We start from the raw sequence: 20,015 nt of genomic DNA on the forward strand, positions 1-20,015 counted from the left end.
CTTGCCAATGTTATTCTTCCCTGTCTAATTATGCGTAGCACTTAACTGTGGAATAATAACCCAAGTTTGACACGCAACATTTCTTTTTTTCTCCATATTTTTTTCAGTTTACTAATTCTTTAATAATTACTTTATTCTTTATATCATATTTTGTGTATCCAACAAACTACGTCAAATATACAAACACAATTTAGCCAGTCAGTCGACAATAAGACAGCAGCATTAAGGAGTTAATTACATAAGGTTATCCTTTACAACAAAGGAAAATATCCCCTATAACTGGTTTTCCTTTCCATTTCTGTATGGAATTTGTGTAGAGATGTTTTCTCATCAACAATCAGCCATGCAATGACTGCAATCTAATTGTAAAATACGGTGCTCTATTTCGTCTGAAAAACCTAATGTCACTAGCTGATGTTTTTGTTCATTTCTGCCGAAATCTTAGACAAAATTCATTCTCTTCACTCTGGTAGATCAAGATTATAAAATTTTATGAATCTTTCCATATGCCGCGCTAATGTAAGATTATTATATAAATATAACACTATATTTGTTAAAGAAACCAACAAAGCGGATTTCTATTGATAATTAATAGTTACTTGTCTACTAAATGTTATTGGTATAAAATGAAAATAAGTACCTTTATCCAGAAGGAAACTGTCAATTCATTTAGACTAGGAAAGGCTTTACCCATCAACAATGTATAACGTACTGGGGATTGCTGGGAAAATTCAAGTCGTGAATCTATGGCTGTAGCTGGAACACACAGTATGTATATAATGAACGTTTAAATGTAATATTTTATGGACTCAAACAAGAATAAACAAAGCCAATATATAAGTAAACTTATTATTATAGGAAAAAATTATCATAAACAACGAATCTGGTTTCCAACGCATTGGCTATAAAACAATAGTATATTATTTGAATCTTTAAGAGGAACACTTAACGAACTTTCTACAAATTTATAGAATTGTGCTACATTTTTTTTTAGCAAAAATAAACCACACCCAAAATAATGCTTACACATGCACGTGACAGTATTCCAGTGGAAGCCAGGACCGCAGTCACAGCCATATCCGGTTGGGTGATCTATACAGGTGGGTGGGGTGTAAGTGATTACGTTTTTACATGACTCCGATAACTGTGTCCTTACTCGTACTAAAAGAAATATAAAAAACACTTTCTATCATGAATAAAGAATTTAATTATCTGCTCAATGATTACATGTGAATAGAATTCATTGCTGTGGAATTAATTTCTTTGAGAATCCTTTAACTCAATGAAATTAGAGATTCAAGTATCAGAAAAGTTGTTTCTATATTATTAGATTAAAATTGTAGATGAAAACATTTACAGATCTCAAATCATGATTTTATCTTACTGTTTTAATGTTTGAACTTTTTATTACACCACTTTAGGACATCTAAAATTACTCCTCTAAGAAGAAAATTAGATATTCTTTGAAATTACTTAAATTTCTGGCTTAAAAGAAATAATCAATAACAAGGCCAATCGTCATGTAAAAGAAAGAAATTTGGCAGAAACTTGACATAAAGTTTGACATTAATTTTACCTTCTGCTAAAGTAAGCTTTGTTTTAGATGCCATTCCTTCCCGGGTGTATAAATGCATGATAACAAGAAAACTCCATGCTAAATTTCCTATTACAGACGTCATCGTTCATAGAGTCGTCATTGACTTTAACTAATGTCGCTGCCCCTCAGTTATCAAACATAGTGACTACACATGTCCTTTCCTGAAGAAAATAACAGCAAAATATAGACAGGCATAAAATAACAGTACTTTTTGTACATTAAGAAAAAATATTGGCATGCGTGTGAGCAGTAGACGAAAATCAACTGAAATTCGGTCTATAGAACTAAATTTTAGAAAACACCTTTTTTTTTAATTTAGGCAAAATTCCGATGTTGATTAACAATTTCTGATGTTTTAAACTCTCATTAGACATAACAATATATTGTTGTCGTTTAAAGAATATTAGAAATTTTCCGCTACCAAACATGCATTAAGGAGGTTTGTATGGTGGCTGATTTCTGCCATTTCGCGTCTTCATGTCTCGATTATATGCTCATTTATGATTTCTTCGCCTTCGGCTTTTGAGGGGCGAAGATACGAAGACACGAAATGACAGAAATCAGACAACATAGGTTTTCGCTTTTTCTCTGTATGATAAAATTCCGCTTCGGCTCTTTCTGACATCAAGGAGATGCTTAAAGGGACTCCACTGAGGTTTTTTGACATGATGGGACTGAAAATATTTTTTTCCAGATAAATGTAAGATTTAATGTAGGGTTAGACCACTAATCTTTGTGCAAAATTTCAGATCATTCGCACTCTTCGTTTTTCTAAAATAAGTATTCAAATTGTAACAAAATGACCCAAAATGAAAAGCGTTTAAACACTGTTCACTCAAAACGGGTTAAGAAAAGCATAAAAATACGATTTTCAATTCATTTCAAAGTATATTTCTGAACTATATTAGCATATATTTCTGTTTAAAGTTGTTCCCCAGCTCATTTATGTAAGAATTCTAATGTTATATTTTTAGGGTTTTAAACCTCAGTGGAGTCCCTTTATTATTTTTAATGGAGCATATGTGATGATTCACTTGTTTAATAAATCATCGTTGTGATATCATACAATCAAATATATAAAATTGTAGTTAAGCAATATTTAACAGACTTTATACATTGCAACTCAAGAAGAAAATAAATTTCAATATGCAAATCCACCATTATCTGTCTTTTCATTTTGTTTCGTCAAAAATATCGAACAAACAAAACATGATGATATTGAATTATGATAGTGTATCTAAATATTTGTTCACAGTGTTAATTTGAGTAGAACATTTGTTGTAAAATTCTTTTATATTTACAAATATGTCAAATAATCTATACATCTAAATGTCGCATTAATAATTCATAACACCGAATGAATACAATGTTTTCTTTAATTTGCATGATTCCAGAATATATTTGCATTACCGTAAAATTGAAAACAGACCACTTTTAAGAAACTACGGAAGCGAATAAGTACCACATTGACACTTATTATCTATATATAGATTTGGGGCTGAACATTTGGTTTAAGATTTTTTAATCACTTTAAATGAGTTTTAATACTAGGTTAAATTGTTGGCACACTGTTACTGAAAACCGAACAGTTTGGGAATTTTAATGTTTATGCTGGCGTATATATAGCAAAGATTTGTCAATTTATTATTATGATTAAGTAACATCAAGTATTAAGTTTATGTTTGATAAAACAATAAATAGTTACTTATGTTTACAATTGTGAAATCATTGTGTTAATTTCATTGCCAAATAAATGTTTCGTAGTAATAAGTCTGAACGCTTAGCGGTAACAAACTCTACCAAGATCAGCTGGAACATCCGAACTTGTCGTCTGATCGGGGTCTGCACTGTTTGCCTCTTATTCATTCAGTACATATTTTGAAAGTTTCCCTAAAATGATGAATGGTTTTGTCCAGGTTAAAAGAGGGATACGTCCATTTAAGATATTTCGCAAGGTAAGGGTTGTTTGACAATTCGATTAAGAGTCTGTAAACACCCAGTATTATAAATTATTCATGACGTGAAACACCCATTTATTATCATTACTAATATAAACCACTAGTACAAATAGATTATATCAATTGATATAATTGTTATAACAATAATGAGCTCAAGAAGGTAACAGTACACTTAATTCAATAATCAATTCTAAAGCGGCGCGCTTCAAGATATCAAGTAAAATAAAATATCAAACTAAACAAAAAAATACAGTTAAAGAAATAAAAAGATAGTTTTTTAACAAATGTAGAATGTTCATAATCTACGTAAACTTTATAACAAAGCGATAAAGCATGTAGTTTGGCATTATTTACTATTGTTAACCGTTACTCACAAAGGAAGTGTTTGTTTTCTTTTTCTTTTTCTTTTCTTTTTCATTTTGTTTAAAAGTATATACATGTATGTACTTAATGTGGATCCTAAGAGCCTTAGTGAGATAAAATCACATAATTTGTGCACTTGACTATATTTTTTTTATTCAAATGTGGAATTTTAAAGTTTACATAAAAAATAAAATACAGATCAAGATTCGTGTTGCTTTAGCTCTGACGCCAACAACACACACCAAACATTCAAATTGATATACAGTAGATATATCAGTAATACACGTAAGTAATTCAATTTATTAGATATAGGAATCTTCCTGCACTGTTTCAACAGAAGACAGATCATTAATTTTGAAGCCATTTTCACAATAAAATTGCGATTGGTCAATAGCCACAAAATATACATTACTAGTTATGAAGATGTCTGTCATGTTATGTGACTCAGTTACCGGTTGTAAGCATAAAAATATTACAAACAACTGTTTTCATACGGACATATAACATAAAAGAAATCAAAATTACTTTATTCGAAGAAAAACGGAAATTGCTTCATAAATTTCCGGCAAACGTGTATATAGGTTATATAAACGTCACGATTATCTAATTAAAACCGGCGTTACAAACGTGCAGTATTAAAAAAGCATTATACCTCCTGATATAATGTTTATTATAGCATAAAATCGGCTATTTCCCCCTCTTTTGCCCATGTTATAACGGGGCCAAAACCATGCGTTAACATCACGCGCTCTTGTTATAGCCCTGTTAGGCCACATGTGTCACAAATCACATTCGTCACAAGTTTTTATGAATTTGTGACGAATGTGATCACATTCGTCACAAATGACTTTTGTGACGAATGTGATTGACCAAAATCGGGTTAAAAATGCCAATCACAAACGTCACAAGCAAAAATTGAGAATTTTTAAAACAGGCGAATCACAAATGTCACAAGTTTATTTTTCAATATGTGACAGAAAAAACCTATATAAGGAGCGAGTGAAGCTGTTTTAGTATTCATTCTATTTTTACGATGTTCCGTTTCAAACAAAAGTATTTTAGTTCGACTTTTCCAAGAAAAGGAGAGCTTACCTACTCATTGTCGTTAATATAAGCTAAACGGAATGTTCAGATTTATTTTCGTTTCACTTGTTTCTCCACAACTGAAGCTGTTCACTTAAAAACTTCACATATGTGTATGAGGTGAACGTGAAAGGTCACATCCCAAGTTCCATAACTCTGTCATGTATTTTGACTGAATAGTGTCTCTTTTTCGACTTAGAAAGTCAGTGTTTAGTTTTTGCGTGTAACTTTTATCTCTACAACAACAGAAGATATTGACTTGAAGTCACACACCAAGATTCATAATCTTCCATTTGACTGAATTATTTCCCTTGTTCTGCGTTTAGTTTTTCTTGTAACTAGTACAACCACAAAAGATATTAACACATGTGTTCGGGATGAAAATGTTAGCTAACATACCAATACCCATAAACATTACCCAATTTTTCCAATTATTAACCTCTGTGTTGAGTTTTTTCTGTAACTAGTATCTAAAGATATTCACATGAAACTCGGTATTATGTGTCTCGTATTTGGATGTTATAACACGAAAAAACATGCGTTATCCCTATATTGAAAATGAAAAGCAAAAACATAAATTAGCAATAAAAAGGTTATAAGAACAGGTCTGGTGTGCCTAAATGCGATTTATCACATGTTTGACGTCGCGGGAGTGTAATAAAGCCATTACATATTTTCCATATTACTTAGAGGTTATTATACCGGGCAAGTGTGCCTGAAGGAAGATATCGGCACACTTGGTTAGGTATTGGCCCGAGGGCTTTAGCCCGAGGGCCAATGCGGACCAAGTGTGCCGATATCTTCCTTCAGGCACACTTGCCCTGTATCATAACCTTTTTATTGCATATGTAGACACTCAATTATGTTATTCTTCTAAACAAAAGTTTAATGTTTTATCTCCATACTGTTTTCTAACAAATCGTGTCTATTTTCTTCACATTTTCCGTTCGCCACAAACATTTGTATTTTAAATATCTGCTCATTAAATTTCTATAAAATCATATAAAAATGTGCAGAAATTTAATCTTTTATCTATCCTGTTGCGTGTTATGCTGATAAGTTAACTATAAGTTATATCTTGAGCGCTCCAACGTCAAAACTTGTTTACGTCAACCGGACGTGACGTCATGATATGGATTTTTGGCACACTAGCAAGTGTGCCGATATCTGGCACACTTGCTCAATGCATGCTTATATCGGCACTCTTTTGGGCAATATCAGCACACTTCCTTAGCATTTTTGTTACTATTTATAGTAACAAATGCAATAAACTAGTATAATATCGTTTTGACGTCGACGTCATTTAACGTTAGCGGACGTCGCTTGATTTTACCGCGTTTTATAAGGCAAAATAACAACAATTTTTCGGTTTATCGGCTCCAAAATTTAACCTGTGATATGAATAAAATAATAAAATGCTCGGCAGAGCCTCGCAATTTATTATTTTATCCAACTCGTTTAATAAATTCAATATGAAAAGACACTCATGTAATATCCTCTATATTGGCCTACGAGACCGCTAAAGCCCTCGGGCCAATACCTCTTCTTGGCCAATATTGCATTCAGACACACTAGACCTGTGTAATAACCTATAAATACGCAACGGCAAACACTATAAATAGAAAAAAAATGTGAATTTAAACGTATATGAGTTTTGTCCATGTAATATGACTGTGGTCAGGTGACGTGATGCGCCAAATATCGATATCGGTCCGACTTCCGGTTGGGCCGATATCGATTTCCCACTTCGGGTTGCTAAAAAAACGCGGAAAGATTGACAATTTTATAAGAAAAAATACGTTTAACTGAAATATATCTTTGATAAAAAAGCAAAATTGAAGAAACACTTGAAAAACAATCTCCAAACAGTTAAATAACGCCAAAATATATTAAAAACAAATGTTTGTGAGGAAATGACGTCAACGTCATTAGACGACGTCAAAAGTCCCTCGCTTTTTAAAATAAATTATACATTGTCGCTGAACAATGTTTTCAAACGATTTTTTTAATTCTATAATGAAAACCAAAACATAAATGAGCACATGCAATAAAAAGGTTATAGAACAGGTCTGGTGTGCCTTAATGCGATATGGGTCTACAAGATCGGTATTAGCCCTCGGGCTCTTTTAGTGGGCCAAAATCGAATAAAGGCACATCAGACCTCTGTAATAACCTATAAATATATCCCGCCTCTAAACCAATGAAAATTCGTGAACTTTATTAGCAGTATTATAATTGCGGCTAGTATTGTGCAATGTGAGTTTGCTTTTAGTCTTCTTGGAATCCATGTTGTTATTCATTACTTTATATTCTAGCATAAAACTGCCGTTATAACCATGATTTCGGGTGTTTTTAAACAGGACCAAAAAGTCTCTTTTAACAAGGAGATTCTAGCGCTCATGCGCTGTTAAAACACCTTTTTGATATACGTTTTCCGTGGCACAGCGTCAATACATTGTGGCCCGGACGCTGCTTAACTAAAACGGAAATGACGTCACGGTCACATACAACGCTGACGTTCCCGTGCAATCCGAGGAAAATCAGTGATGTTGCTTGATTGTGTATGGATTGTGTTAGATTTATGCATGCTTTATGCTAGAATAGCGTTAACGAATGATTGTTCCGTGTCATAACAACTGCTGAAACCCTCGGGATACGTTGGGTCGGGTACCAACTAATCCCTTGGGTTTCTACAGATATTTTAACACGAAAAAAGAAACATGCGTTATTCCTATATTATATCAGAGTTCTTTAGTACTGACGGCTCATCTAGGGTTCAATATGGCGCGGTTCATATAGTTATTTTACCAGTAATATCTATAAAGGAAAGGGTTAAATGAGAATCATGAAGGAAGTTGAATAAATAAACTTAAAGAAAACTTAACATTTCTTGTAGAATATGATTGGTCTTGCGAAGCTATAATTACACGAGGTCATTCAAATATCTTGCAAGCAAATTCGCTGAATTAATGTTTACCGCCGACAGCATCATATACTGATTGAAAATTAAACAATTGCAGGATACATTTCGAATAAAGACTCCGGGGAAATAGTCGGTTAAAGCATAAATTATCAGGGCCCATATCACTCAAGGTCACGGCGATAATGCACATGCCCTTTTTGTATTGAAGGTTCCCACACAATTAAAATTAGATATATTTAACATTTGAAGACATGAAATACTTAAGTTATCTGACTGAATATTAAGCAACCAGGGGTCTTAACTTCGGGTAAGTGCCGTCAATATACACATCTCCGCTTGGTATTAGATGTACCCACATAGTTTTGTTTAAATTATTCAGCAGATTTGTTGAAGAATAGGGTTGAATTAATGCTTTTCTATGAACAATAAATGATAATAAATTATGGATCATAACTCTGTATTAAACGGCCAAACGGGAAATACTGATGATGATGATGATGATGATGATGATATGCACATCTTGTTTGTTTGTTTATGTGTTTATCTAAAGTCGCCGCCGGAAAGCCCATATAAGCGACCGTACCCTCAAGTCGGACCAAAATCCTTTAGTGTCCCGTCGAGATTTTTCGAGATGCGCATCTCCTCTTTATATTAAACTAAATTTCGTTGAAATTCCTAGAGCGCAGAAAAGCAATAGTTCTATATACAGTGTTTTATAAATAACAACAACAACAAGGGGCAATAAGTCTGTTTTTAAAAAGAAATGGAGATATGCTGGTTATATGTGCAACTGGTTTGTGAATGAAGGTTCCTACAAAGTTGCAGCATCGATATCCATCCAGAAGTTGCTGAAAAATAGCGTGGAAACGAAATGATTCCATATACAGTGTATAATAACTAATCAATGGCCGGATAGTGCGGAAACTAAATCTGGACTGACAGGCGGACGAACACGCTAAAACAGTCCCATCACTCCCGATTTCATCAGCGGGGGAGGGGATAAAAATGTTTGTAGTTTTAGTTCCAATAATTGATTTCAGTCCTAAAAATTTGTGACGTTTGTGACTCAGTGAAAAAGCATTGAAGAAAACAATATTTATCTCAAATTTGTGACATTTGTGATTTTAAACTCGTGACGAATGTGATTGTCTAAAACATTGGATCACATGCATCACAAAATTTGTGACGAATGTGATCTCATTCTTCACAATTGTGACGAATGTGATTTGTGACACATGTGGCCTTACATCCCAGATAGCATTCTATATGGGACCCATGTGGGGCCCATATGGGCACCTATATGGGTCCCATTTGGGCTGCCCATATGGGCCCCATATAGGAAGTGCAACCGGGTTCCAAATGGGTCCCATCTGGGCAGCCCTTATACTCAATATGGGATTCACATGGGCCCCATCTGGGCAGCCCATGTTCACAATATGGGCCCCATTTGGGCAGCCCTTGTACTAAATATGGGTTTCAAATGGGCAGCCCAGATACTTCCATTATGGGTAAATTTTGAATTCCGGGGTAGATCTATTTTCAATTACTTCAATTATAAGTTTGCTGAACGTTTAGATAGCAACCGCTTGCTACAGAGCATGATTCTTGTACTTGCGTTAAATATTCAAATGATGTTTTAACTCATTCTGTTTCCTGGAACAGACAGATTATGGCACAAAGCCTTTATGGTCATGCAAGAAAACAATACACAATGTATATGCTTTAACAATGTAACTTTATTTAGTAATCTCACTTATGGTAAGTGTATATCATATATATATACAGATTCTCAATACATTCTGTGGACGCCTGATGTCAACAAAGAAACCTTTACTTATGTAAATAAACTTAGAAAAGTGTACAATATAAAAATCCGAGTAAACTGTACATATTTGTAAATCCACAGAATTTCATTTTGACTACATAGTTTTTAATTCAAAAATACAGAAATATTAATTATTATTCAAAAAGTCCTATGTAGTAAATATTACTAATACTTTGGTACACTAAATAAGCAACATGTAATGGAAAACTGTTTATAATGTACGAACAAAATAATTAAAAATGCAGTTTTATAACATTAGATACCTTACAGATCACTATAAGGAAAAATTAAACTTATGCTAGACACTGGTAAAATTTAACAGAAGGTCTTTGGAACTCCAAGAAATATATGTGTATAATGTTTAAATTTCAGTGAATCAACAGTATGATCCCAAATGTCTTTTTAACTTTCTACATAATTCATAGAAAAAGTATTATACATTTACTGTAATTCATTACAAATTTCTATCTACCAATTACTTTCATTTTCAAATGATATAGATCTACATCAATTAATATAAAAAGTTGTTCATTACAACCATGTATTACACTTTGGTATGATAGTGCTGAAGAAAAAAATGTTAAGCAGCTCGTGAAAAGTAACAAATATAATAAAACAAAACCTTGGCACAGTTGTAATACTGTTCATAGATGTGTCAACAAAAATATTATGCAGCTGATGAAAAAAAAATTAATATAATTAACAAAACCTTGGCACGGTTGTAATACTGTTCATAGATGTGTAAACAAAATATTATGCAGCTGCTGAAAAAAAAATTAATATAATTAACAAAACCTTGGCACGGTTGTAATACTGTTTATAGATGTGTGGACAAAATATGCAGCTAATGAAAAGTACCAAATATAATACACAAAAGGTTGGCACTGTTTGTAATTGTCAACAAAATATGCAGCTAATGAAAAGTAACAAAAAGTAATACAAAAAAGGTTGGCACGGTTGTAATACTGTTTATATAGACGTGTTAACAAAATATGCAGCTAAAGTAACAAATATGATACACAAAAGGTTGGCACGGTTGAAATTCTGTTAATAGACGTGTAAACAAAATATGCAGCTAATGAAAAGTAACAAATATAATACACAAAATCTTGGCACATTGAAATACTGTTTATAGACATGTAAACAAAATACGCAGCTGATGAAAAGTAAAAAATAGTTTTGTACAAGTTTGTAAAAATCAATAATAATTAGAATGTGATATTACACAAAGATCAAATTTGTTGTGAAGAAATTCATTAAAAAAATTGTCAGTAAAAATAGTTGGTTTCAGTAATTTCTCCGATATTATCAAAAGTTTTCAACAATAACAACAATAAAGATTACAAGAATCATCATTGTAAAGTATTTCAACTTTATTTTAAAGGTTAATACCATATCAATACATGTGTTCCCTGTTAGTGTCAAGTTTTGACAAGATGTTATAATTGTATTGATCAGTATCAAAAACATTTCCCAAGTATTTAATGTTTTGATTTAAATAGTAACAATGTTTTTTGTTTGTTTGTTTCATTTTACGCCTTTAACATCATATAGCGGGTAGTTTCCTAACCATCCTTTCTGGAGAGTTACACCAGTACAAGACTACCTTCCTCCGTGCAGTAATAATGTTTAATGGAAAAAAAAACAACAGCATATAGACAACAGAAAAACAGCATATAATGTCAACAACAAACATAACATAGCAGCAGAATATACTGACTAGAAGGCAATATTTGACTAGACAGCTATGCTGATGACCTCAAACATTAAAATTAGCAACAAAAAGTATAACAAGATAAACAAATGAGCCGCTAACTGTAGTTCTGACCCTTATCACATTTTAAAAATACCTTGATACATATTGACTTTCAATCAGTGGAATAACTTATATGCAGATGAAGTAAAGGTTTGAAAATGTAAAACAAGTCATTTATTTTATGCTTTTGAGTGTATTACTGATGTATCCGTGAAAAATATATTTGATAATTTCACAGTGAAATGATTAAAATTTCAAACTTTTCTATGACGAGACTACTTTTTAAAGATTTTTATCATCATTCAAATTTTTTGAATTCAATAAATAATATCATGGCTATTCAACGTTGGTTGTCAAACTATTTTTCAGCCCCAAGACTTCCTGTATTTATGAGAAATTGGACTTAAATTCAACTAAAATTGATGTTAACAGTGGGGAAAACAGATTTAATATTAACGTTAATATTGAGGAAATTTCATTAGCATAAAATAAAAAGACACTTTATTGTTTGTTGTGTAAGATGTAATTTAATATCATTGAAGGAACTTTAAAAAACAGTGTTCTCACGAGCGCATAGCCACTCATGAGAATACTGTTTTTAAAGCTCTCTTGATGATATAAAATTTCATCTTACACACAAACAAACAAATATTCTCTATAAATTTGCATTTTTAAATTAAAAACATGTCTAGTCACTTCCTTCATTTTCTTCAGGTAAGGTCTCTGACACTTTGTTTCTTGCTTTCCTTCCCCCATCGCGGTCCGCCCCCCAGCCAGCCACTTTGAAACCTCTATTTCAACATCCTTCCTCGTTGCAGCCTTTGTCGGCAAGTTCCTTTGGACACATTCTACAAAACAAGCATTCTTATCCTTAAAGAATGAAATGAAGGTATTGAAACCATTCAAAGGTCATAAGCCACCTTGTAGCATTTTGAGCATTATAAATTGGAATATAAACTAATTCTGGTATGTTTTACCAAATATAGATGTTTGTTTCCTGGTTTTACATAGCTTTTAACAATATTTCTCTGATATCGCTGCAGTCAGTTGTAAGCTGACATCATCTTATCGGTGTATCAGTAAAGAATGTTAAGGTAAGCAAATAACTTGCTTTACAGGAAGGTGATTTCTGTTTATATTATGCATCACAACACAATGCATGGGATCAAAACCACACAGCATGTATTCTCTCTTATTAATTTCCATAAAAGCTAGTCAAGCATTTTCGTTCATTAAAGCAATACCCGAAGACACAATAACAAGATCTTGGATAATATATCTATTTTGAAGACACCACTTTGCAAATTTGTAAAATATCACTTACTATATAATACATTCAGTATCTAGAGGCCCACAAACTTTTTCTTCCCCTTCAGCCACTTCATATTGTACATTCTTGCCAGTTCATTTGACATGGTTTCTTTCATCAAGCGGTCAACAGTTTCCCGTACATCTGCCATACCAAACATTGAGAGGAACCGCTCCTTAAATAAAGCAGAACAAAAACTTTTTTTAATGTTAATTTTAACACTACTAAGTGATGGGCTGCAAGTCACCAAATGACAAATAATTGTCAACTGGACCTCAAAAACATAATCTGCCAAGAAAACTGTTTGGATTGACAAATTAAAAGATCTTTCCTCATATATTTACAGCCTAGGACAACACCTTAGTGACTTGTGCCTTTATGTCTGTCCCCTCCACCGAGTGTTATGGGGCACATTATCATTGTTTTTTTTATACAAGAGTTTATTCAATATCAACAGAATAATTTTTGATAATATAATAACAGCTCAATTCCTGGCTATGTGGGTACTAGTCATTTGCCTGGTATTTTGAAAGCTGCCATCATTTTGATTAATGAATTGACTGTCTTGTCCTAAGTAATAATTAATGTTGAAAACGAGGCCAACTGCCCATGTCTTGTGCTCATGGCTATTATAGCATATATAAATAACATAATTGTGTCAATATGAATCAAAAAATTAATGCCAGTTTTTAATTCTGAAATTAATGCAGCAAAGTGTTTGTCCACTGTGCAATATTTTCCAACATAAATATAGCAGAATGATTATACATTATCATCAAGTGCTAACCACAGACCATTATGTTATTTTGCTTTTAGGCCAGTGGATATGGGGTATACTTTTTTCAGTTACTAATGGAGCAACATACATGACTAACACTATGCTTACCACAGATGAGAGCATTGTCTGATCTCCCAGAAGCTTATCGAATGCTTCCATCTGCTCAGGATAACGAATAGGGAATGAGATATCATTCGGAAGTTGCAGCGGTTGGTCATCTGCTGCTGACCTTAACAGCATTCGCTGCACCATCCTCTTAATTTCACGATTCTTCTCTCGCATTGTCTCCAAGACTCGGAGAATCTGTGTAACAGCAGCTGAAAAAAAGGATTCATAATTCTAGGCCATATACTTTTAGAGCTATGTGTGGTCTGGATCCATGCTGGTCGCAAACCCATTATGTTGGTTTGTCATGACCCGGCTCAAATGAAAAAAATCCAGTATTTTAAATTTTTCCTTGGCTTAAACAGTAATTAACGCTAAAATCTCAAAAGGATTGTTAAGTGTGCAAGGTCACAAAATGTGAAAATGATAAGAAATCATGAATTAAACTTAACATATTTTTGAGCCTAGGCATGTCATTTGGTGAAAATAAACATTCTTGACTCTTCCAGGGACCGTAACTTTGGATAACAGTAGTGGGGTCAGGCAAGAATATGCGCACAAATTCACATCATGATAAAGACTAACACAAGTAATCATCAATTTCTTTTGAATATTTTTTGAACTAGGGGCGTCAAAAGGTGAAACTTTCCATTTTTGGCTGTGTCACTCAATGCAGCTTGTTATAACATTTTATGATTTATTGACTTGTTTTGAGAATATAACATTTAATAAGTGTCTACTGTAATTATAAATATATTTATAGCTCCGAAGTTTATACTTACTGGGCCCAATAATCTGCCCACGGAAGGGTGTATCAGAAGCACCTTGTATTGGAGAAGCACTTTGCACATCACTGCTGGCCTCTCGCAATGCCTGTGCAGATAAGCGAGGCGGAGATGAAAGTAGGCTTTGTGACTGTTTGGGCGTTGTTGCTTGGTCAATAACTTGTGGTGGCCTACTCTCTGTGTCTGTCTCATTCTCATCAGTGCCACTATCCGATTCATACAGCCTTTTTGATGGCCTATTTACAATAAAATGAAATACATTAACAAGAAATTATAAAATACATATACATTAAGTGAGTTATTGCGCCAAGTGACAATATGATTATGACCCGTAAATAATAAAATAATCAATTTATAAAAAATAAGTCATATTCAGTATCTTCTGTCTGCAACGGATGTGCCTTTTATAGAAAACGCAACGAATATATTTTTTATTCATTGACCGAATTTAACGAAATTTTGCATGTAAAAACATCATACTATTATTAACCATAGTATCAAGAAAAAATCATAATAAAATAATCAATTCATAAAATATAAGTCATATTTGGTATCTCCTGTCAGCCACGGATATGACTTTCATAGAACGTAATTCGAATATATCTTATAAGTTTTTTTATTAATGGACCAAATTTAACGAAATTTTGCATGTAAATTCATTTTATTATAATAAAACATCGTAATAAGAAACATTTATAAAAGAATAAAAGTAAAAAAATTCGGTATTTATAGTGATATCCGCGGATATGACTCATATTTGGTATCGCGAAATTACATGGCAAAGGCAAAAACAAAAAATAAATGACGTTTACACTTACCTACACACACAATAAATGTGTAAGGATATAATATGAGATGTCGTTATACGAAATCGTTGTTAAATGTTCCGAATTGAAAAGAAATATTGTTTTCGTGTACAATTTTACAATTTAACGTTTCAATACACAATTTGATTTTAAGCGGCAGCGGAAATCACGTCTGCGCATTCTCGAAATAAATTTTTCATCAAATGCTGATTTTTATAAATAATTTCTGAATTAATAGTCTAAAAACACTTTTTTTATATTTAGATTATAAAGATTAAAACCAATATAAAAACAAAACAAATTAATTTCTCGCACCTGCTCAGGCATGCTAATATTTATCGGGTTGCCCAAATGGGACCCATATGGGTCCCTCATGGCTTGTATATATGTTAATGCTACGATTTTTATATATGATAATAGCAATTAATGCCAAGGTGGTCACACTATAGCTCAAAGTAAACGAGTTTTAAAGAAATAAATAAACGAAAAATCGTTTTTCCTTAAAGTGCTGTAATATGGGACCCATATGGGTCCAATATGGGCGTACCCAAATGGACTTGCCCGTATTGGTCCCATATAGGTCCAATATGGGCAAACCCATATGGGCTTGCCTAGATATAGCCCATATGGGTCCCATATATGCATGTTTGCTGGGATAGCCCGGTTTTACCTATGCGCAATACATACAGGGCCAAGTAAACAAACAAAAAAATGACGATTTGGCCTGTTTGCCAAAGTGTTATATTGAAATTATTGATTCGAGGGCCTCAATCGCATAACGGCGAGCAGCATTCATGTAACTATGCCGGAAATACGGCGTATAGACATCGCCGCTATCTTGGTTGTCGCCCTTTCTAAGAAACGGACAGTTGTCAATGTAAACAAATAAATGCCATTCAGTTTAACCCTCAAATTAACTTACAAAACAAGATAACACAAAATGAATATAAGAAAATGTTGTTTTATTGATGTTAATATTGCTATTTATATTTCTTTAAGAGAATAATGTTTAGTGCCTGATCTGATATTCTAGCTTGAAAAAAAAAAAGATTCTGATGTCACTGATCTTTTTTCTACCGTCAATCTGAAATCATTCTAAGAATTTCTGAGGGTCATGTTTCATCTTGGGCAGAGTAATTTAATGTTGTTTATTTTTTCTTGAGTTAATAGATCTCCAATGTTAAGCTTTGTTAAATCAAATTCAATTGAAATTCGAATTTTCGAAAGGTTTTGGCCCTTTGTAAATTTTCCCCAATTTGTTGGCCCCGGAAAAAAATTTAAAAGCCAAAACGTAAAAAAATGGGAGAATTGGATAAAATCCTCCGGGCCCCAAGGATTTAATATTAAAGTGTTTTGTACTAAATATTTTCATCATGAAAACTTTTTTAAAAAAGTTAAAGCTAAAAATTTGCCCTCAAAAGCCAAAGTTTTTTTCGTGTTACAAAGTTGCAGAGTCCCTCGGAACAGTTGGAGCCCTCGCCCTACCGGGCTCGGGCACCAACTGTTCCTCGGGACTCTGCAGACGTTATAACACGAAAAAAACGTGCGTTAACCCTATATAGTAAAAGTCGTCGGTGCTGAAAATTCAGCGGATGTACATGTTAAATCATACATTACATTATCATGACTTTTACTGTAACCTGCTGGTTTTAATTAATTGACATATCCTGCTTTGAATTTAGAATAGTATTGCAATATATAAATTACTTCTTTGTTTACTCGGCAATATTTTACTTTTAATACATTTTTTTAACAAATCATGAATATTAGCATGAATATAGGGATATGCTGCTTTAAACTATGTCACATTTATATGTCTGTCTTCATACTATTATTTGAATGATATATTCTTAATATATATATAAAAACATATAAACTATGTAATCCCTTCGAACAATGTCAATATTTCTTTTCCTGACAGTTTACTCTCGTAGTCACCTTTAACATACATTTCAGTTATTTATTTGTTGGGCTAGAGCAATTTTTACAGTTTCCTGTCAGTTAAGTAGGTGTATAGTCTTTGTTAAAGTTTCTGTAAGAGATAATTATCTTGACGTTCAATGTTATGTGACGTATAAGAACACTATCAAAGAATGTATGGTCTCAACTTCTGTTAAATATATTTCTTTATATTGTACATGCTATATGTACATGCTGTATTAGAAATATTTGATGTAAAACAATGACTGTTTAATTTGTCAAAACTGGTAAATAAACATTGATTAAATGATTCAGTTTGTATTCCAATAAAATCATAATAATATTTTTCGAGACTATAAAACGTAAGATTAGAGATAAAACAAGGGAGATCAACGTTCACGGAATACAGCCGCAATAATTAAAGCAACGGCAACCACAGAGGCGCCAAATGAAAAGGGACAGAAAACGGGGGGGGGGGGATTTAGGTCAGTTAGTTATTGACCACAGGGGACATTTAAGTTTAATGGACTTACTACGGAATTAAGAATATTGTTTTTCAGCTTTTCCTGGGGTACGAACAAAGTTTTACAGTTATAAGCGCAACAGGTTGACTAATCTATTGTGATGGGTAGTGCACCGTGAAGGGATAACGGTAAAAGTTTGTTTGAACCGGAGATTAGCTTGGAAAAACCAACATTTGCCGTGTTCCGGATAACATCTATCAAAAGTGATAAAGTTTAAATGGAGAAAGGGATGGAGGGTAATGAGTATTGCTGGGGGCGATAGACGACGAGGGGAGGAAATACTTACTTAAAAGGCAATACAAATATAAGGAAATGAATTTGGACTCCAATGAAGAATACTTGAAGAGGCGTACAAAATGATTAAGGTGGGCACCGCCTTGGGAAGAGCAATTATTGTTGTAAAAACACAACACAACTGGGTTAATAATCATCTCTAAATACAAAGAAGTTTTGTTACGCAACGTTTCGTGATGGGTTTACATGTCATGATGAAAATATTAAGAATAAAATAAACCATACACTTTATGGTCGGTTCTGATGTGTATGATCAGAGGTGTGGTTGATGTGTTTGTCCGTAAACTAACTGACAATAAAATACTATAGCAATAGACGCTGAAGTTCTTATACCACAGACATATAGCAAGAAGTCATTTACGATGTTTTATTACATAATAAATTTGTAATTTCAGAACCTATAGAAACTTAACATCAACATAACAACCTGTTTATCTCTTTAAATCATTCTAAAACCTTACGTTCATGTAATTCTCTCAAGGGAGAATATTTATTTCATGAATTTCAAGAAAATGCTTGAATACGTAAATAAATTAATCAATGATTAATTTCACTGTTCGAAAAAAAACCCTTTTTAATCAAATTCCAGAGAATGAGCATTTTATGTTAAAATTAATGTCATTTTAAGGCACATTACATTATGCCTCACAAAAAATATTTTTCCTTCTTTAGAAAGGACAAAACATCATTGTATAATGTTTAAATAAGAGTATTAGCGAATGTTAGATACTCGTTACCTTACGAAACTAAATGTGAAATGATTTGTCATAAAAGTAGCAAAATGTAAACAAAGTAGTATTTTGCCTTTCATACAGATTACATATTCATTATAACTGTACTTGCTACCAAAAAGCAATGGATACAAAAGATGATTCTGGTAATATGCCAATGAGTAACTCTTTGCATACTATAAAAAACTCAAAAAGTTAAAAAGGTTTTGAGAAATAAACAATACAAAGCATTTAAGAGGCATAATGGGCCTTTAAGCTTAATGTCTTCAATCTTTATATATTGAGCATATTATTCCCATACTTCTGTATAGTCATGCACTTCCTGCATTAAGTTACCTTAATGTCTGAAACTGCAGAAGTCAGGTTGTACTAGGCAGTCATTATTAATATAACATGGCATTGTCCTTTTTATTGACAATGTTACTGATAGTTTTGTCACGTCTTGCAGCATGATTCCCCTGACAACTTCTTCTACATTCAATCAGATGGCTAACTTAATAAAGAAGATACAAGGAGTAAGAACCGCATCATTATGTTTAAAGGTTAAAAAATGTCAAAAACATCTTGTTTCTCACGGTGCCCCTCAAGTGACATCCATGACATATTTTGATTTCGTTAAAACGCAATAATATTTTGTAATTATAACGAAGTTCAGTTAAACCACACATAATTTCGTAAAAACGAAGTATATTTGGTACAAACGAAATGATATCCATCAATACAAACGCATTGTCGTAAAACGATTACAATTCCGTAAAAACATAATGACTATTCGTAACACCATACTGATATTTCTTTAAAGCGAAACACGTTTGTTTAATTCATAAAATGGAAACAATATTTCAGAAATATTTCATATTTTGCAATAAAAGACGAAGTGCATTTTGTAAGAACGCAATAATATAACATTAACCATAGAAGGTGAGGAGCGGTTAAATGCTACACTGCATCGTATACAGCTTACGACGTATATAGCTTACACGTGAGCTGTAAACGTTGATTGTAACACTGTATAGTGATAGTTTACAACACTTCATGTCGCCGCATATGGCTCATTTTTGTAAGATGACGACCACCATCATTCTTGTCGTTTAACCTACACTTATAATGATCCAGATTTTTTAAACTGTTAATCCGTCTCATTATTAAAACATGAACAATCCGTCTCATTATTAAAACATTGTTCATTTTATGGAGTTATCTGGGTTAGCAAATGAAATATGTAAATGAAACACATCATAATTCGGCATGTTCCAAA

General features: G+C 32.8%; 1 protein-coding gene and 1 long non-coding RNA gene across 3 annotated transcripts in view; both read right to left on the reverse strand.

Moving 5' to 3' along the window:
• Window positions 1-20,015, reverse strand: part of LOC132759319 (adhesion G protein-coupled receptor L2-like) — a 43,208-nt gene that overhangs the window by 15,399 nt on the left and 7,794 nt on the right. Inside the window, exons 2-4 of the mRNA XM_060751074.1 lie at window positions 1,577-1,758; window positions 1,027-1,161; window positions 641-756 (exon numbers count right to left, since the gene is read on the reverse strand). Coding sequence (XP_060607057.1) covers window positions 641-756; window positions 1,027-1,161; window positions 1,577-1,679 — 354 coding nt within the window. The 5' untranslated portion in view covers window positions 1,680-1,758. The remainder of the gene's footprint in view (window positions 1-640; window positions 757-1,026; window positions 1,162-1,576; window positions 1,759-20,015) is intronic.
• LOC132759323 (uncharacterized) lies at window positions 11,885-15,911 on the reverse strand. Of its 2 annotated transcripts, XR_009629693.1 has the most exons (5): window positions 15,301-15,911; window positions 14,480-14,718; window positions 13,701-13,909; window positions 12,830-12,989; window positions 11,885-12,353 (listed from the first exon to the last, which is right to left on the reverse strand). It is a non-coding gene; the product is annotated as an uncharacterized LOC132759323 (long non-coding RNA). The 2 variants fall into 2 exon arrangements; XR_009629692.1 differs by lacking the exon at window positions 15,301-15,911 and having other exon boundaries at window positions 14,480-15,174.

The sequence above is a fragment of the Ruditapes philippinarum genome, unplaced genomic scaffold, assembly GCF_026571515.1.
Source record: "Ruditapes philippinarum isolate M1 unplaced genomic scaffold, ASM2657151v2 ctg1546_1_1_1_1, whole genome shotgun sequence".
Taxonomy (NCBI): Eukaryota; Metazoa; Mollusca; class Bivalvia; order Venerida; family Veneridae; genus Ruditapes; species Ruditapes philippinarum.